Source organism: Dromaius novaehollandiae, chromosome 26, assembly GCF_036370855.1.
Source record: "Dromaius novaehollandiae isolate bDroNov1 chromosome 26, bDroNov1.hap1, whole genome shotgun sequence".
Lineage (NCBI taxonomy): Eukaryota > Metazoa > Chordata > Aves > Casuariiformes > Dromaiidae > Dromaius > Dromaius novaehollandiae.
The window spans coordinates 3,471,035-3,497,185 of NC_088123.1; the positions used below are offsets into that span (position 1 = coordinate 3,471,035).

The window sequence follows — 26,151 nt, forward strand, 5'->3', positions numbered from 1 at the left end:
CGTCTCTGGTTCTCAATTAGTTCCGCTAACGAACTTTTTTGAGCTCCTAGAGACGCGCGAGGCCTTTGGCCTCAGCCCAGCCGCCCCCCCTAGCCCCAGAGGTAGGCTGACAGCCCTACAGCCCCCCGGCCCCGAGGGCAGCCAGAGGCCCTCAGCGTCGTGGTGGGATCCTGCAAGAGAAGGCAGAGATGGTCAGGACTGTTTTCTCCCCCACCTTCCCCCTTCATGGACCCACCACTGAGAAACCAAGAGGGGGATCGAGATTTATTCCAGCTGCTGCAGTCACGTCACGCTTCTGCACGCAGCTCCTGTCTAAAAAACACTGTACAAAGCATCGACATCTTAAAAAAAACACATAGCACAGGACAAGAGGGAGTCCCACGCTCTAAGGAATGGACACACGCCAGTCACACGAAGGGACATGACACAAGCGCTACGACGGCTCAGGTTTGCTCGCTGGGCGCCGGGCGAATCCCCGGCGGGGCCGGTGCGAGGCCTCCTCAGTCGGAGTCGCTGTCGCTCTCCGCCTCCTTCACGTCCACGCTGAACTTGTACTCCTGGTCGCAGCCCATGTAGGCGTCGCTCATGAAGTACAGCGTGTAGTTGTGCGTCCCCGTGGCCGGGGCCACGAAATCCAGCTTCACCTAGGCGGCGAGGGAGAGCTCGTGTCGGGCCGCGGCACCGCCAGCGAGGAGCCCCGGGCGCCCCCTCCACCCCGCCCCGCTCACCTTGGCCTTCTGCTGCAGCGTCAACCGCTTGATGGAGATGAGGCTGTTGGATTTGGAGTCGCCGATCACCACCCACCAGCCCTCCTCGCGTTTCTGCCGGCGAGATAAAGAAATAAGCCCCTGTTTTGAGCAGGGAGCTGCCCCTTTCCGCCTCCCCGGGGTCACCGAGCCCCGCGTGGGAGATGCTGGCTGAAGCATCTGCCGCACGCGAGATCTGGCGCGTACCTGGGGGAAGAGGGGCGCGATGACGGGGCCGGTGACCTCCTCTTCGCGCTCCAGCTGCACCAGCACCACCACGGGCCCCCCGCTGCGTGGAGAGAACCGAGGGGCAGTTAGGGCGGCCCCCGCGCCGGCGCAGCAGCACCGAGGGGGCCGCGCCGATTGCTGCCCCTCCGGGCCTCACCTGCGGATGCTCTCCTTCTCCACCACCTCGTAGGAGAGCTCGATGTTGGGGTAGCGGTTACAGAAACGGGCTACGTCTGCGATCTGGGCGTCCGAGAGCTGCAGCAGGGCGTTGCGGTCCTCATCCTCCATCTCCATGATGTCGAAGACGCTCTCAACCCCCTGCAACGAACGCGTGAAGAAGCAGAGCCGCCTTTCAGCCTTGCCTGGAGCTCCTCAGCGGGCGGGGGGAAGGACTGCCTTGCTCAGGTCAAGGCTTGGCACCGTGACGGGAACCCAGTGTCACAACCAATGCCAGACCTCAGCAGGGACTACTGTGAGTCTGGCTTTCCCCCTTTCCAGCCTGAGCAGCAGGGCCACGGACTGCCGGCACCTACACAGCGCTGTCTGACCTTACACAACGGCTATTTTTTGGCCAGCCAAGAGGCTCACGGCTGCCCTGCTCCAACCAAGGTCTGTCAGATCGTCCCCCGCTTCCCTGGCACGGTGTTTTCCCCCGAGTTTACCTTGTCCGTGCAGCGCTTGATGTGCTCGGAGGTGAAGTGAGGCAGCTGCTTGAGGTACGAGTCCTTGGACCACATGGCCTGCGTGACCATCTGCGCCAGCTCCATCGCGGCCAGCGCGGGGCTGAGCCAGCCATTGCTGGACAGCACGTCCACACACGCCTGGATCAGCCGGATCGCCTGGGCGCAGGGGATCAGGACAGGTCAGAAAGCAGCACAGAACAACCCACAACACAGGCAAATACGGGCAGGCGGGAGCCGCTTGTTTCTACGCGCTCCCGCGCTCGCCGTACCTTGCTGAGGATTTCCTCGGTGTCCGACTGCAGCTCGGCGCTCAGCTGCATGCGCGACAAGTGAGCCTGCAGCAGCAGGTTGGTCTTGACGTGGGGATCGTTGAATTTGGGGTTGGTCAGCTTGTGGGGAACTTTCTGGGCCAGCTACAGAGAGAAATAAACCCGTCGGCGCTTCAGCCATGCAGAGCGGAGATCCCTCCGGTGATCCTGCAGGGCTCGGGCGCGAAGCCACCTCTGTCCCCTGCAGCCCCAGATGCCACATCTACTTTGGTGCCAAGCTCGGCACGGACACGCCGCCCCCCTCACCTGCCGCAGCAGGTTGTCCTCGTGGTGCCTGATGGGGATGTTCTCGTACTCGGCAGCGTTGGAGATGATCTCAATCAGCCCTCGCACCTTGGTCTTGGCATTGAGGGACATGCTGAAGAGCTCTGGAGAAGACAGAGAGGTAGCAGAGTCAGGCAGAACCAGCCAGCATTAAATCCCCAAATACAAGACACCTTTAAGCAAGCAACACACAACCTCACGCTAAGCGACACGGCATTATGCCTTCAACCACACGCATGGCATGTTCTCTCCAACACCCACGGCGCACAGAGCAATGCGTGGGGAGGGACGGGCTCTCTCCCAAGGGCAGGAGCGCCCGTATGCGCTATCTGCCCTTCGCAGGGCCCTTATCTGCCCTTCGCAGAGCCCTTACCGATGGTGGTGTAGTTGATGTAGTAATAAGCTGCGATCATCCCCAGGTTCAGAGGAGCCACATCCATCTCGTCTTCGATGCTGATGCACTTGGACTGCTCCAGGTCGCTGAGGGTCTGCTCCACCAGCTCGGACAGATGGTCCGAGAGATGCCTGTGGGACACACCTGCAGGGGCAGCAGCGTTGCAGAGGGGCTCAGAGACTTCCCGGGATGGGGAGAAGCTGCTCTTGGGGAAGCAGAGACCATGGGGTACAGGCAGGGGGTCCCCATTACCCCCCTACATACACCCACCCTGGATCATTCAGCTCAGTGCAGACCCCTGCCCGCTCACCTTGCAGGTTGTAGTAGTTGGGATTCTGGGTCATCCTGCGGTACAGGAACGTCCAAGTGAGGTAGTCCACTGCATCCTGCTTGTTCTCAATGGTCTTGGTGACAATCTCGGCGTTGAAGTGATCGTGCATGCAGTGGTCCAGGTGCGACTCCACCGGCAGGGGCTCGTAGAGGAATTTCTTGAAGAAATCCTACGGCAGGGCAAGAGCAGAGGCAAGGGGACCAAATAAACCAGCTGCAGGCACCAGGGACAACGAGGAGGAAGCGCCCACGATGCTAAGTCAGCAGTGCTGGCTCTGTCCCACTCTTGGGAGAGGATGCATGCTGTAGTTTTGAACAGAGACACTGTTCAGCAGGTCCCTCAGCCTGTTGCACACCTGGATTACAACATGCTGCTGGGCAAAAATAGCTTTGGAACTGGGACACACACACACACACACACACACACACACACACACACACCCCGCTCTTCGTAGCTGCTAGCCAGGGATCAGGGACGCTGTAAAAGCTGATCGCAGCAGCAGGGCTCTCAGCGAGGGTTGCCCCAGCTGGTTCAAAGCCGTGAGGAGAAATCCACACCCCAATTAGGAGACGGGTATTCACAGGCCAGACACGGTGCCCAGCTCCTCACCCACCTTCTTGGATCCCTGGCACATGATGACACAACGGCCCTCGTCGTCCTGCAGCGGGCGATTAGCGTGGCCCACCATCTGCAGAACGTCGTAGATGGGGTAATCCACGTACCTGAGAGACGGAGAGAGCGTTGCTTTAACGAAGGGCGGCCGCTTCATGGTAGCTACCACCGCTCCGCTGCCCAGGGCCTCACCTCCGCCTGGACAGGCGTGAAGCCCTTTGGGATTTGGGTCTCGCTGCCTTGTGCCCAGCACAGCCCTGAACTAGCGGGGTGGATATCAAGGCAGACCACGTCTGGTCTTGCCTGCCATACTCACGCGTGGATCTTGCCGTTGTAGTACTGCGTGTCCATGATGATCACGAGGTGAGCAGCGATGTTCATACCCCAGCAGAGGCTGCGGGAGGCAACCATCACCTGAACCGCTCCTGAAAGGCAAGCGGAGAGCGGTCAGCCAGCAGGCAGAGCACCTCTTTGGCGTCAACACTTGCACCCCAAGGGAAAACAGGCACAGAAATCCAGGGGAAAAATCTGGAGGTTCTGCGCTTGGGAAGACGGGCCTCAGCATACAGGGAGGCCCCAGGAGAGACAGTGAAACTTAAAACTGCAGCCTTTTTGGACCAATGAGGTGGAGAAGCAATGTGAGACTTGGGCAAGCTGTTATCTCCAGCCCAAAGGCTGAGGGTATCACCAAGCTCCGGAGAAAACGGTTTACAGGTCCAACAACTGGCCTGCCTACAACCGGTGCCCTCACCGGAGCTGAAGAGCTGCTCCACCACGCGCCGTTCCATGGCCGTCAGCCCCTCGTGGAGGTAGCCCACCCCGTTCACGAGCGTCTCCTTCAGAGTACTGTCGTTCAGCTTGTCCAGATACGGTATGAGATCCTTCTCTGCGCAGTGCAAGAACCTGCCGGAGAGGAGGAGAAAAGAGATCATCACCAGGCCCAGGAAGCCTGTCCCTCTCTGGACATGGCAAACACCCAAATGACATCTAATGAGACCGGGTCACAGGCATTTTCCGTCACTAGTTGTCCCTCAGCCCAATAAAAGCTGCCAAAACAGTCAGAGGAGGGGCAAAGGCCTGGTGAGGAATCCCACCCGGACACAGCACTGCTACCTTTGCCTCTGGATGTCCGAGGCGCACGTGGTGAGGATGTTGATGGCTGTGAGTCGTGTCTGCTTGCGGGACGGGACGAAGACAATGACTGGCTTTTTGGGAGAGTGCTTCATGATGGCATGGTAGACGGGCTTGGCCATGGAGAGCAGGCGAGTCTGCGTGTGGCTGATGTTGAAGCCCTGCAGAGGAGAGCAGCAGGCAGTGATGCTGTCTGGAGACCCAGCAGAAGGGGAGGGAAAGGAGAAATGAAGAGAGATCACCAGAGCCCTACCTGAATGTGCAGCTCCAAGGGCACGGGGCGGACGTTGGGGTGGAAGTTGAAGGTGGAGGTGGCGCTGCAGCCCAGCCAGTGCGCCACGTCCTTGGCGTTGGACAGGGACGAGCTCAGGGCCACGATGCGGATGGGCCGCTCGATCTGGGAGGAGATGTAGCGCATCCGGGAGCAGATGACCTCCAGCACCGGCTGCAGAGGGGACAGGGCAGGTTGTAGGAGGAAATGCAGGACCCCTCCGCAGCTCGGCCACCTCTCCTGGCTGAGCTGCAGCCACCACAGCCCAAGCGCCTTCACCCCTCGGCTCCTCACCCCTCAACCTCCCAAGGGATTCAGTCCTATTATCCCAAGCCCATCCTGGGGCTTGGGCAAACTCCCAGCAGGAAAAGCTGCCCTTGTTCCAGACATTAGGAACAAGCAGCAAACAGCTCTACTGCCAGCCCCAGGACCAAGACAATCTAAGCGTCGCTCCACCGAATTGCACCCTAGACGCACCCCGTTCTCGCCCCCGATGAGGTGCACTTCGTCCACGATGAAGAGGTTGACGTTCTGGACGTTCTTGCGCTGCTTCCAGCGCCGCGACAGGATGTCCCATTTCTCAGGGGTGCTGATGATGATGTTCCCTTTGCCCAGCAACTTCAGGTCAGTGCTGGTCTCCCCCGTCAGCAAGACCACCTTCTTATTGAGGCGCTCCTGGAACTTCTCGTACCAGTCCAAGAAGACCTGCCAAAATGCAAGGGTTGCTGCTGTCAATCCCGAATCAGAACGCGTCTTACCAAATCCCTGGAGATGCACACACACATGCACACCAGGATCAGCAGGGAGACAGCATAAGAGGCCGTGGGTGGTGCCTCTTTACTCCTCCAGAGACACCAGTGGCTCATAATTAATCAGAAATCTCAGGAATCATCCTGAGGGATGTGACAGCACAGAAGGGATGAGGAAAGAGAAACGGGAGGCTGGGAAGTAAACATAAGCCAGGGTAGGGCTCTAGTTCTCCCCAGCACGCGGGGCTTACCTGCTCCGCGAGGGCCTCCATGGGGGTGATGTATACACAGCGTCCTTCCGAGTTCTGGAGCAACATCCTCAGGATGGCAAATTCTGCACAAATGGTTTTTCCGCTTCCCGTGGGGGCACCCACAAACACGTTGTCGTCGCTGTTATAAACCGTGTTAAACACTGGGGACAGAGGAACGACATGGAAATGAGCAGCTTCACACTGACTCCAAAGGACTTCTGTTGAAGGTCAAGAACCACAGGGCACGCAGAAGACACGTTCTAGGAACACGTCAAAGATATCCTGGCCCACAGAGAATGATTTCAAGACATCAAATCTCACTTTTTGCGACTGAAGTTCCTCACGTTACATGAATTAACCCCACGTAGCCAAGGCTATAGACTGTGAACACTAAAGAGCTCACTGAGAACCAGTTCACAGGAAGGGAGCAGAACTGATACCCACCCTGGGTCTGGATAGGGTTGAAGAAGGGGAACTTGTCCTGGTAGAGGCTCTCGAAGGCACTGTTTCGCAGAGCGGACACAGGCAGCGGCTGCAGATCCAGCAGCTCAGTTGGAGGAGGGTACTTCTCAGGGAGGATCAGGTGGCGGAAGGAAACAGGCAGCTGGGTCTCGCAGGCTGTCAGAGAGACACCCGAAACAGCTTCAATCTTGGAGAGCACTCCAACATTTTCATCTCTGAGAGCTCCCTCTCCCCATTAGCATTCCCAGCCTCCTCTCACTCACATCTCAAAAGCCCCAGCACTAGGAGAGACCCTAAACTACCCTCTCAGACCACAGTGACAGCCACGGCTGCACAGTGCAGGGCCGGGCCTGTCCTGTGGGGCTCCCAACCCGGCTGGCAGAAGGGAGACTTACAGAGCCAGCGGTCGGAGACCACCCGGATGAAGTACTGCGGGGGCAGCGGCTCGAAGACGGGCACAAAGAAGGTGACGAGGTGCTCGTCCTGCGCGTACTTGGCTTTCAGCAAGAAGTACTCGTGGTGCAGGATCACTTCGCTGTCCACGTCCTCCACCAAGATCCAGAAGGCTTCAGATGAACCGTGCACCTGAGCAAGGAGAGCTCTTACCTTCATACCAGAGTCCACATCTTCCCTTTCCAGACCTCCGAGAGCTGAACACCAGCTCTCCCACAGCAATCCCGCCCCAGAAGTGCCCTCCCACCTCAGAGTACAGTATTTAGCGGCGACATTTAGCTGCCCTCCTTCAACGAGGGAGGCTGATCTCCTACGCAAAGCTCACCTTCTCATCCCACTGGAAGTCGGGGGCGATGGTGAGCTCTACCTTCAAGGTGGAGCGGGTAATGGGCTGCAAGTGGACAGAGAGTTCCAACTTTGGAAACAGATGGACGTACTTGTGGATCGTCTTGCCCATCTTAGGCATTCGGATCAGCTCCCCTGCAAGAGAAAGGCACTGCTGTCAGGACAGACAGAACCCAGGGTGACCAATGGCTCTTGAACTGAACATCATTCAATATCAGTGATCTAAGTGCTGCCAGAAAGGTAGAGTGAGGTCCTAGGGCAAAGCCACTGCCTTCCTGAGGCTCTACCACGATCCTCACCAATTCTGCCACTTAAGACATATGGGAACAAGCACCTCAGTCTCTGGGTCAAAACGCAGCAGAGAAGAACAGAGGCAGAAATCTCCCGCTACCGCATTTGCCCTGCATCTCAGTACCTATTTCGTTATGGTTCAAGTCATAGAGCCGTTCAAACGGGAAGTTCTTCTTCTCGATTTTCTTCACCACTTCTTCAGGCAGTTTCTTGAACTGGCGCAGAGGGCACATGGACTGCCACCTGTGAGGACACCACAACGTGAGACAAGCAAAGAAACAGAGACGCAGCCTTCAGAGCATCGTGTTTGTCATGCTGCTGAAGACCAGCCCTCAGCCAGACTGGCACAAGCACTGATCTTTGCAAACGTTGGAGACCCAGCCAAGAATTTGGCCACAAACCCTCCTATGTGAGAAACATCAAGCCTGTGATCAGAAAAGGCCTCAGAGACCTCACTTACATCCGTTTGTCAATCATCTTGCAGAGGTTAAGGGTTTTGTCGGTGAGCTGGGCCCAGCCACGGTTCAGGACGATCTCGAAGATGGCACGCATCAGCCGTCCAGCAGACTAGGGGGGACAAAGAGCAGCTCTCAGAGCTTGGCTGGAATCATTACGTTTAACTCTTCTTCCTTTCTATCCATTTTACTGCCCAGTCACAGGACAAGAGGTTTGAGCTTGGGTCCTTCATCCCAGATGCTCACAAGTGGAGCAATTATTTCCAGCCTCAGGAACTTGGGATTTGTGGCAGAAGGACAAGGCTATCCTGTAGTTCTCTAGAGCTGAGTTAACTCAGGATTTTGATTACAAATGAAAGACTCCAATAAAGACCTAACTCCCACACAGACAGTGTTAGACCTCCTCACACACTCACAGCTCTAGTTATTATCAAAACCAGTTATGAACACAAACTGAAGCTCTGAAGTACACATACAAGTCCCTCTTACCAGCAGAAAGACCAAGAAGTGGATGGACTGCACACACCTAAGGTGAGAGGAAGCCCCAGCCACGTTTCCTCACTCACCTGGGTAACATACACCATGTCTGCCATCAGCGCAAATCCTTCCAGCTTCAGCTGGGAGATGAAGGCCTGGAGGAGCACATTGATCTGCGGAAACAGAAGAGAGGGAACGGTTTCTCAGGGCCAGCTGGGTCCCCTCTGCACTAGGACCTGATCCAGGTGGGCTCTGATGTGCAGCAGGACAGAGGGGCAGGAGCGATCAACAAGGACTGAATGTTCTTCACATGCTTAATCTAAGACAAGCGGCATCCGCTGCTCTGAGCATCTCTTACAGTCCCGGATGTCGCACAGAGGGAGGGAAACACAAAGCTCTCCCAAAGCAGCAGACTGACATGGCATCTGGCGTGACAGCTCTGCTGCAAGGATCACTGCTCCGCCGCAAGACAGGCAGAGGAGTCCCCTCGTGAGGGCAGGCAGGGCTCACCTTGGCACTGGGCTCCTCTATGCTCTCCTTCACCGGGATCGGCACTCGCTCCAGCAACTTCTGGAGCTCGAGCTTCTCCTCCTGCAGAAAACCAAGGGAGGAGAGATGAGAACAGTCCCACACAGGAAAAATTCTGCAGCATCCCCTGCAGCATCAGGACAGGCTGCCTCAGGGCTGTCTCACTTGGGATGGGAGGGTCTGGCACCATACCTCCCTCACGGTGATGTTCCTGAACTCCGAGGACAGTGAGAAGACCCGGAACAGCTCTATTTCACTCAGGGTAGGTTTAAGGAGCTGATTGTAAGTTTGCATCGTCTCGTTGGTAATGTAGTAATGGCTGGCGATGCGGCCCAGCTCTGTCACCTGCGGCAAGGACAAGAGCCAGAGTGAAGAGGCAGAAAGCAGTTATCTGACTGTTCCTGGCATCGATGGAAAATGCCGAACAGAAACTAGCCTGCAGAGGGGCAGACGTTTCCAGACAAGCTAAGCATACGCTCTCAGGCTACCAATCGCCCAGGAAAGCTGCTTTGGCACACAATCTCACATTTTGCACCCTCACTTTTTCATCTCGCTGCCTCTGAAGCAATGAAAATGCAGCAGTAACGTGAAGTTGCCTAGGAGGCAGTGGCAAACACACAACAGCGACAGACGGAGCGGTCAGCTGTAAGGATCCCTGGAATCAGACACACACAACAGCAGCTCTCAACGATGCAGCATCCCCTGGGGCTGTGCCATGGTGACATCTTTGTTTGATCAGCAGGACACCTCTTGCATCCCTTCCCTCAGCCAAAGGATGCTCCTGTTCAGCTTTGCTTAGTCACAGCACCTCTCCAAGGCCCTGTCTCACCTGGAAGTTCCCCGTCTTCTTGTCATATTTCACCAGGTTGTTCTTGTCCAACATCAGGGCCGCGGTGTGAACCAGATCCAGGCGGCGCTGGTCCAGCAGCGGATCCCCCTTCAGATCGTCGTGGGATATCCCGTAGAGGGTGGGGGAGCGCAGCATTCGGATGTACAGGTAGGTATAGCCGAGCCAATTCACCGCATCCTGAGGAAACACCAGGGCGCCATCAGGGCCAGAGCCTACAAACACCTCTCCCAGCAAGCACGGGTGACACGACGGCTCAGAGCCCAGTACCCCCAACACTAGCGTAGGACACAGCGGGCTGAACCAGCTGAATCCTGCTGGGTGAACGTTAAACCACAGAGTTTTGCAGCCTAGCAGCACTGTACACACATTCCTCCCTGATATAGGAAAAATATTGTAGAAAAAAAACAACCCCCCCCCCAAAAACCCCCAAACCAATCCCCACACACAGACTCTTCCCCAGTGTCTTTACCCCTGTGGAGAACCCTAGGCCTGCTCTGAATTACAGAAGCATCTACCCATTTGCCTGGCACACGAGTCGGCCTTACAGGTCTGGAGCTCTCACGGCTGCGCTTCCAGACCGCTTAAAAACGTGCATTACGTTTGCTCTGCAGCACTGAAGAGAGAAAACAGGCTTCAAGCTTCTTGGCTCCTCTGTAGTGACCATTTCCCACTGTGAGTGACCTCACCCCTGTGCAGGAATGCCTTGAGGAAAGGTCGTGCGACCAATTCCACTGCCGAGCCTAAACGAAGCGCAACGAGGGGAGCACGCACGTAGAGAGGGCCAAGATCCCCACTCACCTTTGCGTTCTGGACGTTCCCCAGCACAGTCTCCGCATTCAGCATGTCTGGGAGCTTCGATACCATCTGACTTTCTATGGGGAGCTGCTGGTTGAGCAGGGACAAGTAATACTGCAGCTCTCCGTGGGATGTGATGAGGATCCCCTCACCTTTAGTATCATACTGAGGCCTCCCGGCACGCCCCAGCATCTAAGAGAAGAGAAGGTGAGGTCAGCAAGAGATAAGAGCTTTTAGCTTGGCCATTTCTCCTTGCAGCTGTGTCCTGGGATTTACTGCCAGATTGCTCAGTCTGCTTTTACTTCCAACTGGCAGGAGACACGTATACATATCCCAGGTGTGTCTGGGCAGGATACAGGGAGAGAAATCATTCGTCTTTTCTCTTCCTCATCTGCTTCTCCTGTGCCCTCACAGCAGAGCAGCTCTCAGAACAGCTGAGACTGTTCAACAATAGAGAACAAGGAGCCATTGCACCAAACAAAAAAAAAAAAAATAAAAAACAAAAGCAGACTACAAACGTGCACCAGCAGAAAAGGAGAAAGAACCTGCCCTGGGTCGCCCCGGTCAGCTCGGTACCAGAACTTCACCTGCAGGATGTCCAGAGCACCCAGCTCAGTCCAGCGCCCCTTCTCGGGGCTGTACACCTGCGTCCCCTTGATGATGACCGTATGAGCAGGGAGGTTCACGCCCCAGGCCAGCGTTGCGGTGGACACCAGAACCTGTAGGAGCAGAAAGAGTGGTCAGCACAAGGTAGGTAGAAGCCCCTTCCTAGGGGAAAAAGGTCATCCTGACATCAGAAACAGGCACAGCAGGGACGACGACCGAGAACTGTAATTTCTCAACAGCTCAGTGGAGGAGAATCAGACAAATGGCAAGACTTGAGGCCTTTGTCCAAATTTGCCAGCTCACCATGCGATCGTAGGATAAGCTTTTGCTTTGCATTTATAATTCAGCCACACTGAAAAGGTCAATATGGAGGAGGACCCCAGCACGTCGTATTTCCCACCAGAACCTTTTACCTCCCTAGACCAGCTTTCCCAGAGTTCAGTTTATGCTGCTCACAATTCGCCCAGTTTGTGAAGCTCTTCATGTTACGAGCTTCACCCCACACTGAACAAAATATTTTTGTTCCTTAAAAGAGCCAATTTCTGACCAAGCTGTTAGATCCCTATGGGAATCAGATAAAGCTCAACGCCCGCTCTCCACGATGAAACTTGTTACAGCCAATGAACTCGCTTGGATGGGGTTTTGCCAAAGTAGTAACTGTACAGAAGACAGCTCTGGGACACACCTCTAGCTTTAAATACGCATCTAGACCTAGGGGAGAAGTTCTTGCCCTCTCCACTCATGATCATGTGCTTTTAGCTCTTATTCCTTATGTGAAACTCAAGGCTCCCCCCATCAGGCACCAGCTTCAGCAGAGCAGGATGGAGGCGAGCTCTGCTTGATCCTCTTCATTTGCACAAAATTTTGTTCAAAACATGGCTCAAGCATTTCTTGTGCAATACCTACCCGGAACAAACGTGCCCTGGAGGAAGCAGCAGCTCCTCCTGGGAAGTGAGGCTCACCTGAATGTGCTTGTCAGCAAACAGATCCTCTACCAGGGTCCGGTCCACTCGCGTCATCCCAGCGTGGTGAATGGCAAAGCCGTAGGGCAGAAGATCCTTCAGCTCCAGGTTCTGCAGCAAAAACACAACCAGCTTTAGGTTTTCTACCTGAGTAATGCCAGGAAGAAAAGCAGCAAGAGAAGGTAGCGCAGATCCTAGAAGAAGGCCGCAAATCTGCGCCACAATACTGGCAGCATCTCTGTACCCGCGCCGCTGCTATTGCTCTGTGTCAGGACAGCCCTGGCCGGGCAGTTACCTTGCACTGCTCAGCTTCGGTCCTCAGGACCTCGGTGGAGGCCGAGCCCTCTCGCAAGAACAGACCCAGGGTGTCTTTTTCAAGACACATGTCCCTGATGGCCCGGGCAGTCTTTCCGGTCTCCTTCCTGGAGTGAACGAACACCAGGACCTGTCAAACAAGCACATGGTACCATCGCTGAGAGAGAAATCACTACGGCTGCAGTTGGCAAAGATTCTTGACCCAGCCTGCTCCTCAGGGCTTTAACAGGGAGCTCTAGGATTAGTCCAGGTGCTCTGTGAACCGTGCTGACGCAGCCAGACAGGGCTAACACAGCTCCTGATCTAATAGAGCAACAGCACAAGAACTCTCTCATCCTAGAAAAGGACAGGTCATTCTTTCAGCAGAGAACTGGCATAAGGAGAGAAACAGAAGCTTACGTTCCTTTTTTTCCTCAGTTGTCATCGACCACCCAAACCCACCCTCTTCTCCCCAGCAGCATTTCTGCAGCTACAGCAAATGCAGCTCGAAGGAGTTTCAGCAGCAACAGGCAAAAATCAGGGTTAACTACCTCAGGAACAATAAAATAGAGGATCAAACCTGGTTCTTTCCAGCATGCTCCATAATCTTCTCGTAAACAATCTCATTCATTATCTGGAAGCGTTTGATAGCTTTCTTCTCTGTAATACCCACATAGGTCTGCTCTAGAGGCACTGGTCGGAAGCTGTAAGGGAAAAAAAAACAAACCGAAGTCCATAAATGAGCAGAAGAAAGAAGACACCTTAATACAAAGCTGCTGTCAACAGGCAGTTCTTCTGCCATGCACTTCCTCCATATATGTTCAGTATTTTGGGGTCACAAGTTCAAAACACTTCCCTTGGGCCTCAATTTATTTAGAGATCTGATGGCTCCAGTCGTGCCTAATTAAATTACAGTAAGTAATTTAATTAAGTAAGTACAGTAAGAGACAGTAAAAGGTATTCCTGTCTCCTGGAACTGATTTGCTATGCACACACTCAGGAAGCCAAACAGTATTTCAGGAGCTACCACAATCCTGTTTTAGGCTTCCTCCAAACACCTTCTGCAGCCCACTGGCACAGCAGAGCTTTTCCACCTCCTCTAAAGCATATTCTTGCAAATATGACAGCACTGGACCCCTGGCACACATGTTAAAGATGTATTCCATTTCTCTAGCCCTTAACATACATTTCCTAGCAAATCCTAGAGCAAATAAATGCATGGCCAAGCCAGGGTAGAGGCCCAATGAGACTCTAGTATCATTTGACACAGACACAGGTATCCACGATCTGATAGAGAAAGACCTTTCCCAGCTTTTCCAGGTACCTGTTATCGAAATAGAACAAGCCTTTGGCAGGGTCTACTCTGAGGAACGTAGCCACGTCCTCGTAGTTTGGAAGGGTGGCGCTCAGGCCAACAAGCCTCACATCCTCCTGGGTCATCTCAATGTTGCGGATGGCTCTGGCTACCAAAGACTCCAGAACGGGTCCTCGGTCATCGTGGAGGAGATGTATTTCATCCTAAAGAGAGGAAAACAGGGACAGTTACTCCAGCTCCAGAGCGGCTCTATTCATCTGTTTTGTTCTTTTTTCCTAGCAGTCCTGCACAGCCTGTTTGCAGGGGCTGAAGCACACTCATCCCACAGCCCACAGACCGAGCCTGTCAGCAGCCGTGGGACACTCGAGCACCACAAATACCAACACATCTTTAATAGCTGACGCACGCTCAGGAACCGCAACGTCAGGAGACACAGCACGTGTCGCTGCACTCCCTCCGCCACGCCAGGGCTTTGCAGACACCGGCGCTGCTCACCAGGATGATGAGCCGCACCAGCTGGGTGTAGGTGCGCTCCCCTCCCTTGCGCGTGATGATGTCCCACTTCTCCGGGGTGCAGACGATGATCTGGGTGGCGCTGATTTCCTCCTTGCACAGCTGGTGATCCCCCGTCAGCTCAGCCACGTTGATGCCGTAAGTTGCCAGGCGCTAGGAGGAAGTCCACGGGTGGTTAAGTGGATAAACACACATTCCCCAGGAGCAGCGTTAGAGCAGCAGCCCTGAGATGCTCACGGACAGTTTCATACTTGTCTACTCATTCATACAGAGTGTGATACAAGGAAATCACTGAGTAAAGCTCATCTACAATTTAAGCTTGGAAGGACCAAGCCTTTCATTACCTTCCCAAAGCTGCCCACCATCTCCTGCACCAGGGACCTCATGGGCGCGATGTAGATGATCTTGAATTCGTCCACGTTGATGGTTCCATCGATGTTAATGTGCTTCCCTATCTCTCGCAACATGCACATCAGCGCCACGTTTGTTTTCCCAGCACCCTAGAACGTGAGCAGAATCAGCTCCATCAAATTCACGTCCTCTCCGGGGTAAAGGTATATCCACACTGGCCACTCTTTCCTGCCTAAATGGATTAACCTCCTCTGACAGCCGCAGCATGGTAAGCAGCACCCTCATGACAGGGGCTGCGAGCGGGCACCCAAGCGTCAGGATCCTTACCGTGGGAGCGCACAGCAGCAAGTTCTCATCCGACTCCAGCGCGGCACGGTAGAGTTTGCTCTGAATACGGTTCAGCGTCTTGAACCCTTCAAATCCAGCCTGGGCATACTTGGGCAACTTTTCCACAGAAACCAGTTGCTGAGAAGGGAAAACATTGAGATGAAAGCCCTTGTTTCGGTACCTTGAAGCCTGTGGGGCACATGTGAGATCTCAAAGACACCCTGGGGAGTAGCAGGGTCACGTTATCTCCAGATGGACAGGAGAAAAGCAGCCTTGCGGCCAGCGATCACGGAGCAGGTTAGGAAGAGATCGAACAAGACCCATTAGCTGGTCCATGCACTGCAACGTGTACAAGTCACAGATGTAACTCCAGCAAATCTGCCACGAGATCAGCAGGAACTCAACACCTAGCGCCAAATAAGTGGCAACCAAGTAGGTCACCTACCTCTTCAGAGCCAAAGGGCTTTGGCTTCAGGGCGGGCACGTGCACTTCCTCGTAGCCCTTGCGCTGCCTGCGAAAGGAGCCGTCGGGCAGCTGGCATCTCTTGTTGGCCATGAAGTGACTGCCTTGAGCAAACACCAGATCCTCCAAGTCCAGCACCTGCCGAGGAGCCAGCGCCTGGACGCAGCAGAGGGAGAGTCAGATGAGGAAGATGCAGGGATAAGAGAACAACCGTCCCCTCCCGTTTTCATCCTGGGACTTAAGGAGAAGCAATTGCACCCAACTGGCAAGCATTTCTTCGGCAGATTGGGGCTTATCCTCAATACTTTCCCCTCCACCATCTTCCTGCTAGTTCCACTTCAAATACTCTTTTAACACTTACCAAGGAAGCTTGTCAAAAAGACTAAGAACAGATGGGTTTAGAGAGTCTTACCTCTCCTCCTTGGTCCAGATCCATGGTTTCCAAGTCCGTATCCATCCGGGACTGACGAACACGCTCCCGGCGAGAGCGTTCCTCCTGAATGAGGAGACAACAGTTCAACCCTCTGCAAAGCGGCACCTGCAGAAGAGCTGCTGAGCCTCCTCCTCCCACGCACCACCTTAGCACCCCACTGTTCTGCACAACCGGAGTGCCACACACCACGATTTCTTTCGAGCACAGGCACTCGCATGCCACAAAAGGAACCAGTGAATAAAGACACACAAAGCTGTGGTGCCCCACCAGGGACCCTACGCACTGCTCAAACCCAGACACACAAAACTGGCCCCCTACATCAACATGACCTTTTTTTTCCCCTTAGCAACAAAACAGGAAGGCAGTAATAATCCAAAACAAAACAAAAATCAGTCATGGAAATGCTGTTCTGCAAAAGCCAAGCGGTGCTTATCCAGCATGCCAACGTGCCTGCTGAGCACTGCCATGAAGAGTAGCCTGGTCCAGAGTGTCACACTCAAACCCCTGGTAATTAAGAGCTGATCTGAGGTGACCAAAGAGTTTTATTGCAGGGAGCCTCATATCAAGAAGGTTCAGAGGCAAAACAGTGTTGTTCCAAGTCAACACCAGTGCAAAAATCTGAAGCACATTGTGCACAAATTGTGCACACTGACATTTCCCTGGAAAAGCAAATATGTGAGTCACTGAGAAATAATAAACGATAAATATATTGCCCTATCAGATGAGTCTCTGCGGTCACCTAAGCAACACTTCCCACGTTTTCAAGATCCCAGCTGAGTAAGCAGACTCCTCTCTCACAAACAGAAAACACACACAACTGAACAATGGCTGCTCAGACAGTAACAAGGAACTCGGGATTTCTCCGCTGATCTTGTCAGGTTCCCGCTAGCCTTACCCGGATGAGATCTTCTTTCTCTGTCTCGTGCAGCTGATACAAGAACTTTGACAGCTCAGGATCCGCTTCCATCTTCCCCATTATCCTTTCTTTTTCAGCTTCGCTTTGGGCACTGGCCAGCAACGTGCAGTACAGGACTGACAAAAGAAAATGAAAACATGGCAGGTGGGTGTAAGGCCAGGACCAAAAGAAGGGAGCAAATAACAGCCTTACAAAGCAACACTGATGGCTGGTAAAAAGCCTGAGGTCGTGCTAGAGGCATGTCAAAGCAGCAAGCAAGAAAACAAGGTGGCAGGGATAAAGGAAACACCACTCACTCATCATCCTGTGCTGCCGCAGCACTTTAATGAAGTCAAAGGTGTTAAAGCCCAGGAGCAGGACGAGTTGGTTCTCACATTCCCGGTCATCGCTGGCAGTCTGGGAAAAGAAGACATGAGGGACAACCAGTTATCTCCGCGCCCTGCAGAACAAGAAGCGCTGCTTCATGCAGCCAAAGGAAGAAAAAAAAGAAAGGACACAAACATCAGCATCAAAATTAACAGGGAAACGGACGTGACTTATGATGATCTCCCAAAGAACAATCATTTTCCCCTTAGAAGAAAATTTCCCCATGATGTAAGACTACCTGTAACCTCTGCTCCAGTGCTCATCTATCCTGTTAGTACACATGGCATATTAACAATTGCATTTAATGGTTTAATTTGGAAAAAAGAAAGCAACAAAAAGAATAAATAGATAAGGAACTGCTGGGGCGACATCCTGTCTCCCAGACAGAGGCATTCGGAGACTGCTGCAATCCAGCTGCACATTTACCTTCAAGATCTCCAGCACTTCATCCGCCTTCTTCTGGGAAACTATGGCATCATCGTAGAAACGGCTCAGCTGCCGCTGGAGCCAAAAGGCATCAATGTCTCGGGGATGCAGATCCTTCTTCTTCGAGCTCATCAGTTCACCCGATGCCACAAGCTTAAAAAGAAAAAAAATCCCCCCAAAAGTCATCCTCCTCCATGAGAAAAGCAGGCACAAGCCATCTGTGTTGCAGAATGAATACTTAGAGCCTATCCCTACCCACGCAGGGGAGAGGAAGACCAGCAGAAGCAATTGCTCAGCTGACCAGGCCCAAAGGCCACCCATGTCAACTTTAGCTTCCATCAAACAACAACAGCCTCCAGGCCTCCTTTCCACCAGCAAACGAGCTCAACTCCATCCATAGACCAAAAGGATCCCTGGTTCTCCTCCAAAACGCATCGACGACGACCCCCGCGTGCATTGCACATTTTCCTCAGGAACTCACATTGGCCGAGAGGGTGCAACGGACAACAGCTTCATCTCCTTCCATGTCATCGTCGGACGCCTCGTCACGCACTTCCCCGTAGATGTCCTCGTCACCTTCCTGGTGAAACAGTTCCCGTGAGCAGCTTGTGCAAACATCAGAGAGAAGCTTTTCCTCAACAGAAATGAATAATCTGACATCTCATTCCTGAGCACACATGGCCTATGCTTGCAACATGAACATATTGCTATTTTTGAGGCAAAGGACTAACGTATTTGGAGTTATTTATAGCCTACAGGGAGCAGATACTTACACGAAAGTCACTACACAGAAGCCTTCTTGCCTGGTGGCTTTGTGCCACATGATCAAATTATTTGTGCTCTTAGGGTCCTACAAAGAAGTTTCACAGGGACTCCAAGAGTCTCCTACTGGTCTCTCTCATCCTCTTCCAAAAACAATCCCAGAGAGCAGATCTACAAAATACTTCCAAACCGTGCATTTGAATTTATCCCTTCTTCCTGATGCCTCAAGTTCTCCCAGGAGATCTAAATATCACCATCTGTTTTCTGCAACACGCACTCACAATAAGCCTCGGATTAGCAAGATAAATCCTCCCAAAGCCAGGAAGCAGCATCTAAAATAATCTGGCCTCTCTTTCCTGGCAGACGTATCCTAGCTTGAATCAATGCTTGCTTCCCCAACATGGCTGAGGAAAGCCGAAAACACGTGGCCCCCACTGAGCGGCTCAAAAAGCGAGGGGACAGCACAGAGACCCCGCAGCGTCTCATCTCTTACCTCCTCATCAGACTCGAACTGTACGTTCACGCCATACGTCTCATCTATATTGTCATCTGCAAGGCAGAGCGGAGTTAATTAATCTGAAAATCTGGAGACCATACGCAAACTTTGCATATCCACACACCCCACCTCCACACATCCAAATTTTGAAAAGAAGGAGGTTTTGGGCTTGAGAAGCATGCAGAATTTTCTAGCTTTTCTGTATGAAAATACTATTCTGGGAGCGAGGGTGGTTTTGGCACCTGTTACTGTAATACTACTTCCTGCCAGCCACATTACTACAGCCGCAGCCCGCTACAGCGCAGCCCATACCCATGTTCTGAATTTCCTTGTCGCCACCGTAATCCGTGATCTTCTTGCCCAGGTTCACCAGCACGTGGTAGCGGGTGTCATCGGTCTGTCCCAGCAGCAAATCAATCTCCTTCCGCCTCTCCTTATCGCGCAGCTTCTCATTCTTCAAGACTGCCAGGACCTCATCAGCGGCTCCGCAGAGGATGTCACGCGGCTGCGAAACAAAGAACGTGAGCACGTAGTGCTGAGGATTGTTGTTCGAACAGTACGGTATCGCTCCGTCCTATTTCTGGGCCAAATCCTTTCAGCTTTCTGTCCTCGAGTCCTGGAACAAGTTCCTAGATTCAGGAAATGTCTGTTTTCAAGCACTGCACCCTCACATAGACATGGGAGGAGCAGAGGTCACGCCATCGAAAGGCCACGTGCACAACAGAGATGCCACAACAGCAGCATAATGAATACACTAACGTGACATCTACAGGCACAAAAACTAGAATCAAGCGAGCGAATCCATCTTACGGGATTACAAAGAAGGACTAAGACATCCAAAGGCCAGATTTCTCTCTCTCACATTTACATGCACATTGTGAATCCTCTGCTGGAGCAGAGACGCCCTCGCTGACCTGTCCACGTCCTTACCTGGTCCCCAAGGGCTGCCTGAATGAAGCTCAGCAACACCTCATAGGTCTCACGGGTCTCCTTGGTTTTGGGCTTGTAGATGATCCCCACCATCTCATCGATGCCCTCAGAGAGCAGGGTATAACCCTTCATCTTGTTGATGTCATGCCTGTCCTCATCACGCTTCCTTCTCCTAGAAAGAGGGGCAAAGAGGACAGCAGCCGGGTTAGGCAGGAAGCAGAGCTGCTTCTCCAAGTCCACGCCAAAGGAGCGGGAATCAAGGAGTCACTTCTCTTTTACACAAGATACTGTTAAGAGAGCTTTACATAGCGTGAGCTCTTGAACCTAAAAAAGTTTCACAGTTCAGTTTAGTTCTACTAAATTCGCTTAAGTGCAAAACAACTGATTTGAAGTATGGATATTCTTTTTAGCGGCTGAAGATCGACCTGAATACCTACCCCACTGTTACCAGAAACGCAGGCATAGACGGACTTACTAAAACACCCATGGATTTAGAAGGAACCTCTAGAGCGGCTAAGCCATTGCCCAGCTCATTCCCATCACGGAGAACTGGTATCAGTGAGGTTTAGCATAGCAGGGGGCCACTCTGACTGACTTTGTGCGTCCTGCTTTGTGTCCCTCAAGGCCGTAGGAGCAATAGCTGCACTCTCACGGGGCTTTACTCAAAGAGTAACGGGGACAAACGCTTTTCCCTCCACAATTAGTTTCTTGACATGGAGCAAGCAACTCCACGTGAAGAAAATACCAAACATACTAATGCCACCAAAACATTTTCCACTACAAAACAGATGTAATAGTGTTGAATTATACCACGTTCGCAGAACTAAAACAAGTTGAGATTGTACGACTTAAAGACAGGATCTCGCACATTAACTGCCTAGAGCTTTTCTAATCCAAATGCAACCAGGAGGTTCTCGCTCAGGGCTCTGCATCCCTTTGGCTTCGAATCGCGAGCTCAGCACTGGGGTCGAGCACTCACTTTGCTCGTCTTTCCTCCTGCATCTGTGGCTTGGTTCTCTGGGCCTTGTCTCCCATTCGGGTGCCCTCGAGTTTTCCAACCAAGGAAAGCACTTCCCCCGTCGGCTCATCTCGCCGAGTCCTGTCGATGAGGGAGCGATCTGCTTGAAGGACGAGGTTGGAGTTCTGGAAGAGAACGAATAAAAACAGGCGCTGATCAGGCCCACGAACACATCAGCGCGATCCGCACAGTCCACTGCACCCAGTTAGACCAAGAAGTCAGCGCCAGCCGCGACCCAGGCCAAAGCAGTTTCAGTGAAACAACATCCTCCCACTCAATTTTAAAGGACTCTTCTGCGCGCTCCCAAGACTCTATTAACTATTAAATACATAAAAATCCCTCTAATACAGCATGTCTAACTTTCCTCTGCTCAATACAGAAAAGTAACGCTGAAGTAAGTTATTTACACTTGAGGAGGCCACATTTATAGATTTTTAAACTTGGACTGAGTAACGTGACATCATCCTGTAAGTTTTCACAGATGGGAAAGCTCATGTATTCACTCAGTTATATTACAGCATCTGACAACTACACCAGAAACAGGGGTTTTGGCCTGCAAAATACTTCAAAGCCTGACGGAAGCACTTTTTAAATGAGTTTCAAAGCGGCCGTTGCTCTCATTTCTGTTTTCTGAGAGCCCTGAACGTCTGACTGCTCTTGTAACAGCAGCGTTACAGAGGAATGTTCTTAAACTGGCCAGTTTCTCATGGCGCCCAGCAGAGAACCGGCACCACCAACCAGCTACTGCCGCCTCTTGGTCCCAGGCACGGTTAAAGGCCCAAGCGGGACCCTGGGGGCCCGAGGAGCCCGGGCTTTTCCGTCCTTCCCAAGGCTTCGCTCCCCGAGGGCCGGCAGCACCGCGGGCGCGGAGGCCCGGGGCCGGCCCGAGTCGCAGGGGGGGCCCGGAGCCGGCCCGGCGCCGCCGGGGAGGCCCAAGGCGCGGCCGGGCCGCACTCACCGCCTTGTACTCGTACTGCAGGCTCCGCGCTGTCACGTCCGCCATGGCGCCGCCGGGCTCGCCGCCGCCCCGCCGCGCACCGGAGCAGGCACCGGAACTTCCGGGGCAAGCGGAAGCAGGCTGCTGTTCCCCCTAGGCGACCCGGAAGTGCTTGTGCGTCGGGCCGTCGTTGGGCCGCAACGCCTCCTCGGGACCACCCCTCCCAGCATGCACTGCTGCCCCGGGACTACCGCTCCCAGCATGCGCTGCGGTGCCCGCTGAGGGGAGGAGACACGAGGGCCTAGTCCCGCCTCTCATGCTGATTGGCCGGCAGCGCGAGGGGGCGGGACATGGTACTTGATTGACAGCTACCCTCCTCCCCCGCCCAAGGGCGGGCTCCGCCAGCCGCGAGGGGGCGGGGCGCACCGCCCTCCCCGAGCTCCGATTGGTCCAGCCGGGAAGCGGGAGGCGGGGCCGTTGACGGTTGCCGTTTGAAACCACCGGGTGGGCACCGCAGGTAGGAGGGGCCAGCGCCACGCCCCTCCCCCAACCCCCACGCCAGCCTCCCATTGGCCCTCCGCGGAGGCCCCGCCCTTTCTTCGCACCCCGCCCAGCTAAGCCCCACCCACCCCCGCCATGCCCGGGCCCGGCGAGGCCTGGAGCCGCGCGGGCCCTTGAGGACGCAGCCATGGCGCCGCCGGGGCAGGGGGCGGCGGGGCCGCTGGGGCTGCGCTGGTACCAGCTCCCGCTGTCGTCGGCCCGCGCCCCCCGCACGGGCCTCTTCAGCCCCCGCTTCCAGGCCAGCCTGCAGCGCTACCAGCAGCTGCGCCGGCTCAAGCACCTGCGCGTGGGCCGCCCCTTCTCCCTGCCGCCCCCGGGGCTGCTGCCCGCCTCCCCGTCGCCCCCGCCCGCCGCCGCCCCGCCGCCGCCGCCGCCCTGCCGCGACCGGCCCCCACCTCGCCGCCGCCGCCGCCGCCGCCGGGCCGCCCCGCGCCGGGCCCCCGCGTCGTCCCGCCGCCCCAAGGAGGCCCCCAAGGGCGGCGCGGCGCAGGGCGGCTGCAGCTCGCCGGCGTCGCCCGGCTGCCGCCTCGACGGGGACCGCGGGCGCCCGGCGTCCCCCGAGGACGGCGAGGAGGTGCTCATCCCGCTGCGGGACCTGCTGCTGGCGGGCGACGAGCCCCGGAGCCCCGCGGAGAGCACCCGGGTAGGGCCCTGCCCGGCGCCCGCCGGGCCACCCGGCCCCTTCCCGCTGCGCCACCGCCGCCGTATTAACGCTCTCCCACCTCATTCCCGCAGCCGGATCCGCTTGCCGGCAGCCTGGATCCGTTGGCCAACAGCCTGGATTCGCTGGTCGAGGAGCAGAGGTGAGGCGGGCGCTGGTGCCGGTCCCCGGAAGGTGCCCGGTGCCCGTGCCGTGCCCTGACCGCCCCCGTGGCAGGGAGCGGGGCCAGGCCACCGCACCGTGCGGCAGCCCTGAGTGGGCCCGCGGGGACGCCACCAGCCCGTCGGAGTCCCCGGACGAGGACGCGCCGCTGTCCGAGGAGCACAGGTAGCGCCGGGGGCGGGCGGGTGGGCCGGCGTGGGTGCCCGCCGCCCGCCCCCCGCCACGGCGGCCCTGCCCTCCCGCCCGCAGGCTCTTCCTGGCCCGCTTCGCCGTCAAGCCGGGCCTCATCCCGGCCATGCACCCCGGCGAGCCCGTCTTCAGCGCCCGCCCGCTGCCGCCGCCCGCCCTCGACGCCCGCGGCCTGCAGCCTCAGAGCGCCCTGGAGGGGCTGTTCCTCCGGTGAGAGCCCGGCGCGGGGCAACGCCGGCGCGGGGGGGCCGTGCCCAGGTGTCGGCGTACCCGGTCACCCCCGCGGCTCCGTCTCGCCCGCCACAGCGCCTCGCCGGCCAGCCAAGCGGCCTTCGTCCGCGAGGGCCACCTCAGCCTGCTGTACCGCTGCGCGCCCGCCTGCCCGCTGCCCGTGCTGCGCTGGCTCTTCCAGGTGAGCCGGGTGCCGCCGCGGCGGGATACCGCGGCGGTGGGGTGCTGCTGACGCCCTCCCTGCCTCGCCAGCTCACGGCCCAGTGCCCGGACACGGCCAACGCGTCGCAGGCTCTGTGGGAGATCAACGTGCACCGGCTGAGCACCGGGGGTGAGCACCAGGGCGGGTGCGGGGCTGCCTCCGGTGCCCCCCCGGTTCTCACCGCCCCCCTCGCCCGCAGCGGAGCCCTGGTGCCCCACGGTGACCGAGATCGGCCAGGTTTTCTGCCGCCTGGGCGCCGACCTGGGCGCCCTGCACCGCCAGGGCCTGCTGCCGCTGGAGCTGTGCCCTGCGGACAGGAGGTGAGGCCGGCGCTGGCGGGGGACGCCTGGGCCCACTCGGGTGCCCCCGCGCCCACCCGCCTCCGCTGCCCGCAGGCCCCCGGACCCTCCCCAGCGCCCGGGGCCGGCAGCCCCCGAGGCCACCCTGGCCCTGGCGACGCAGCTCGGCGACATCTGCAAGGTGGGAGCGCGGCGCCCGCCCCGGCACGCGGCGGTTCGGGGACGTTTCCGAGGTCCTCGGCGCCCGGCTCACGCGCCGCCTTCGCCCGCCAGCTCCTGGCGCTGTGCGTGGTGGCCCGGCCGAGCCGCTACCCCGACCGTGCCCGCCTGGCGCTCCTCACGCTGCTCTGCTTCCTCGGCCTCGACCGGGCGCTGCGCTGCCAGCCCCTGCCCGACCTGCAGCACCTCCTGCACTGCCTGCTGGAGGGCATCGGGGCCTGGCAGGAGCAGGTACACGGGGCCGGGGGGACGCATCACCCATGCGACGAGCGGGGCGTGCTCAGCGCCCGGGCTCAGCGCCGCTTTCTCTCCCCAGCTGCCCGATCTCTGCCTGTCCCTGTGCCGCCTCTCCCAGCACCACCACAACCTCGTGGCCGTCGTGCGGCTGTTGCCGGACGTCACGGCTAGGGGAAGGTAAGTGCCAGCGTGGCGGTGACGCGGGCGTCGCGCCGGGCGTCTCCTGCCCCCCCCCCCGGTCCCTGCCCCCCGTCTCGCGCTCTGCCCTCGTCCCCAGGGAGCTTCGCAGGCACCTGAGCCTCTGCATCATGGCCCGGCTGCTGGGCGAGCCGCTGGGCACCGTGCTGCCCGGCCGGGCGCACGCGGAGGTGGGTACGGCCCGGGCAGACCCTCGTTTTGGGGCCGGTGCCCGCCGTGGGCTCCGGTCCCCTCCGAGCGGTGACGGCGGCGGGTGACGCCCGCTCTCCCGGGCAGCTGCAGGCTCTGTGCCGTCTCCTGGCGCTGGTGCAACCGGCCGCGCTGCAGCGCTTGGTGCTCGCCGAGTGCCAAAACGAGCCGGACGACCCCGACCAGGAGGTGGGTGCCGGGGAAAGGGGCGCCGCGGCTGTGCCCGGGCGGGCCGTTACGGCCCGGGGGGGCCCCCGGGGCAGCGCTGAGCCATGCCCGCTCCCGCCCGCAGGCCTGCTACCTGAGCTACAGCCTCCTCATCCTCGCCAGCGCCGTGGTGGGCACCGAGCGCCGGCGGGACGAGCAGCGGGTGAGCTGGGGGGACGCGGGGGCCGCCCTGGCGGTGCCCGCTGCCGTCCTGACGCTTGTCCCCCCCCCCGATTCCCGCAGGATCACCTCAAGCACCTCTGCTCCCAGCTGGACCGGCAGCTCGGGGCCGGCTTCCGCGAAGGCTCCGGCCTCCTCTTCCGCACCCAGCTGAAGGGCTTGGCCACCCTCACCTACATCAAGTGGCAGGAGCTGCTGGCCCAGGGCCCGTCGTGGGTAAGGGGCACCCCGGGGTGCTGCGGCCCCACGCTGGGGGGGCCAGGTGGGCGCCCCAGTATGGAGCCGAGCCCCCACGGTGCCCCGTCTCCGCAGGCGCAGCCCTGCCGCGGCTGGCCGGAGCTGTGAGTGTGCCCGGAGGAGCCGAGCGCGGCCTCGCCGGCACCCACCGCCCCAATAAACGCCCCCCTCTTCCCCGCTCCCGTGGTCCCGCACCTCCTGCCGCGCCGGCGTGTCGCCCCCCCCGGGAAGGGGCACCGAGACGGTTCGAGCCAAAGCAAAGCCGGCAAAGCCGAGCTGAATGGCGCTGAGCCGAGCCAAACTGAGCTGAGCTGAGCTGAATCGAGCTGGGCTAAACTGAGCCAAACTGAGCCCATCTGGGCTGAGCCAAACCGAGTTGAGCTCAGCTGGGCCGAACTGACCCAAGCTGAGCTGAGCCAGGCTGGATTGAGCCAGGCTGGATTGACCCGAGCTGAATCAGGCTGGGCTGGATGGACCCGAGCTGGGCCAAGCTGAGCTGAATGGGGGTGGGCTGAATGGACCCAAGCGGTTCTGAGCCAAGCCGAATTGAGCTTGGCCAAATCAAGCCGAGCTGAACCGAACCGAATTGGGCCGGGCTGAATGGACCCGAGCCGAACTG

At 57.0% G+C, this 26,151-nt stretch overlaps 2 protein-coding genes across 2 annotated transcripts; one reads left to right on the top strand and one right to left on the bottom strand.

The window, feature by feature from the left end:
• Positions 1–249: 249 nt before the first annotated feature.
• On the bottom strand, positions 250–21,933 carry SNRNP200 (small nuclear ribonucleoprotein U5 subunit 200). Its single transcript, XM_026119837.2, has 45 exons — positions 21,782–21,933; positions 20,785–20,948; positions 19,806–19,977; positions 19,188–19,380; positions 18,873–18,928; positions 18,099–18,197; positions 17,618–17,770; positions 17,122–17,221; positions 16,805–16,941; positions 15,889–15,972; positions 15,459–15,632; positions 15,014–15,151; positions 14,680–14,835; positions 14,318–14,488; positions 13,832–14,025; positions 13,088–13,211; positions 12,509–12,658; positions 12,214–12,324; positions 11,233–11,364; positions 10,649–10,837; positions 9,830–10,027; positions 9,193–9,345; positions 8,983–9,063; positions 8,562–8,645; positions 8,001–8,107; positions 7,665–7,783; positions 7,230–7,384; positions 6,847–7,036; positions 6,434–6,607; positions 5,990–6,150; positions 5,467–5,694; positions 4,972–5,163; positions 4,701–4,879; positions 4,339–4,490; positions 3,904–4,012; positions 3,589–3,697; positions 2,955–3,144; positions 2,624–2,788; positions 2,233–2,354; positions 1,927–2,070; positions 1,637–1,813; positions 1,132–1,292; positions 954–1,035; positions 729–821; positions 250–644 (listed from the first exon to the last, which is right to left on the bottom strand). The coding sequence occupies exons 1-45, from the start codon at positions 21,824–21,826 to the stop codon at positions 501–503; spliced, it is 6,411 nt and encodes a 2,136-aa protein (XP_025975622.1). The 5' UTR covers positions 21,827–21,933; the 3' UTR covers positions 250–500.
• A 387-nt stretch (positions 21,934–22,320) lies between these two features.
• Positions 22,321–25,640, top strand: FAM178B (family with sequence similarity 178 member B). Its single transcript, XM_064497685.1, has 14 exons — positions 22,321–22,964; positions 23,057–23,124; positions 23,199–23,309; positions 23,394–23,543; positions 23,640–23,787; positions 23,829–23,895; positions 23,966–24,086; positions 24,162–24,246; positions 24,339–24,515; positions 24,601–24,698; positions 24,799–24,889; positions 24,996–25,097; positions 25,201–25,278; positions 25,359–25,640. The coding sequence occupies exons 1-14, from the start codon at positions 22,449–22,451 to the stop codon at positions 25,638–25,640; spliced, it is 2,094 nt and encodes a 697-aa protein (XP_064353755.1). The 5' UTR covers positions 22,321–22,448.
• Positions 25,641–26,151: the final 511 nt, after the last annotated feature.

Excerpts from the sequence above, each read along its gene's own strand:
- SNRNP200 (XM_026119837.2), bottom strand. The coding sequence starts at position 21,826 with ATGGCGGACGTGACAGCGCGGAGCCTGCAGTACGAGTACAAGGCG. Across the intron at positions 9,064-9,192 it reads GGAACATCACCGTGAGGGAG|GAGGAGAAGCTCGAGCTCCA; the intron begins GTATGGTGCCAG and ends GGTTTTCTGCAG. Across the intron at positions 7,784-8,000 it reads AAGATGATTGACAAACGGAT|GTGGCAGTCCATGTGCCCTC; the intron begins GTAAGTGAGGTC and ends GTGTCCTCACAG.
- FAM178B (XM_064497685.1), top strand. The coding sequence starts at position 22,449 with ATGGCGCCGCCGGGGCAGGGGGCGGCGGGGCCGCTGGGGCTGCGCTGG. Across the intron at positions 24,516-24,600 it reads TCGGGGCCTGGCAGGAGCAG|CTGCCCGATCTCTGCCTGTC; the intron begins GTACACGGGGCC and ends TTCTCTCCCCAG. Across the intron at positions 25,279-25,358 it reads GCCGGCGGGACGAGCAGCGG|GATCACCTCAAGCACCTCTG; the intron begins GTGAGCTGGGGG and ends CGATTCCCGCAG.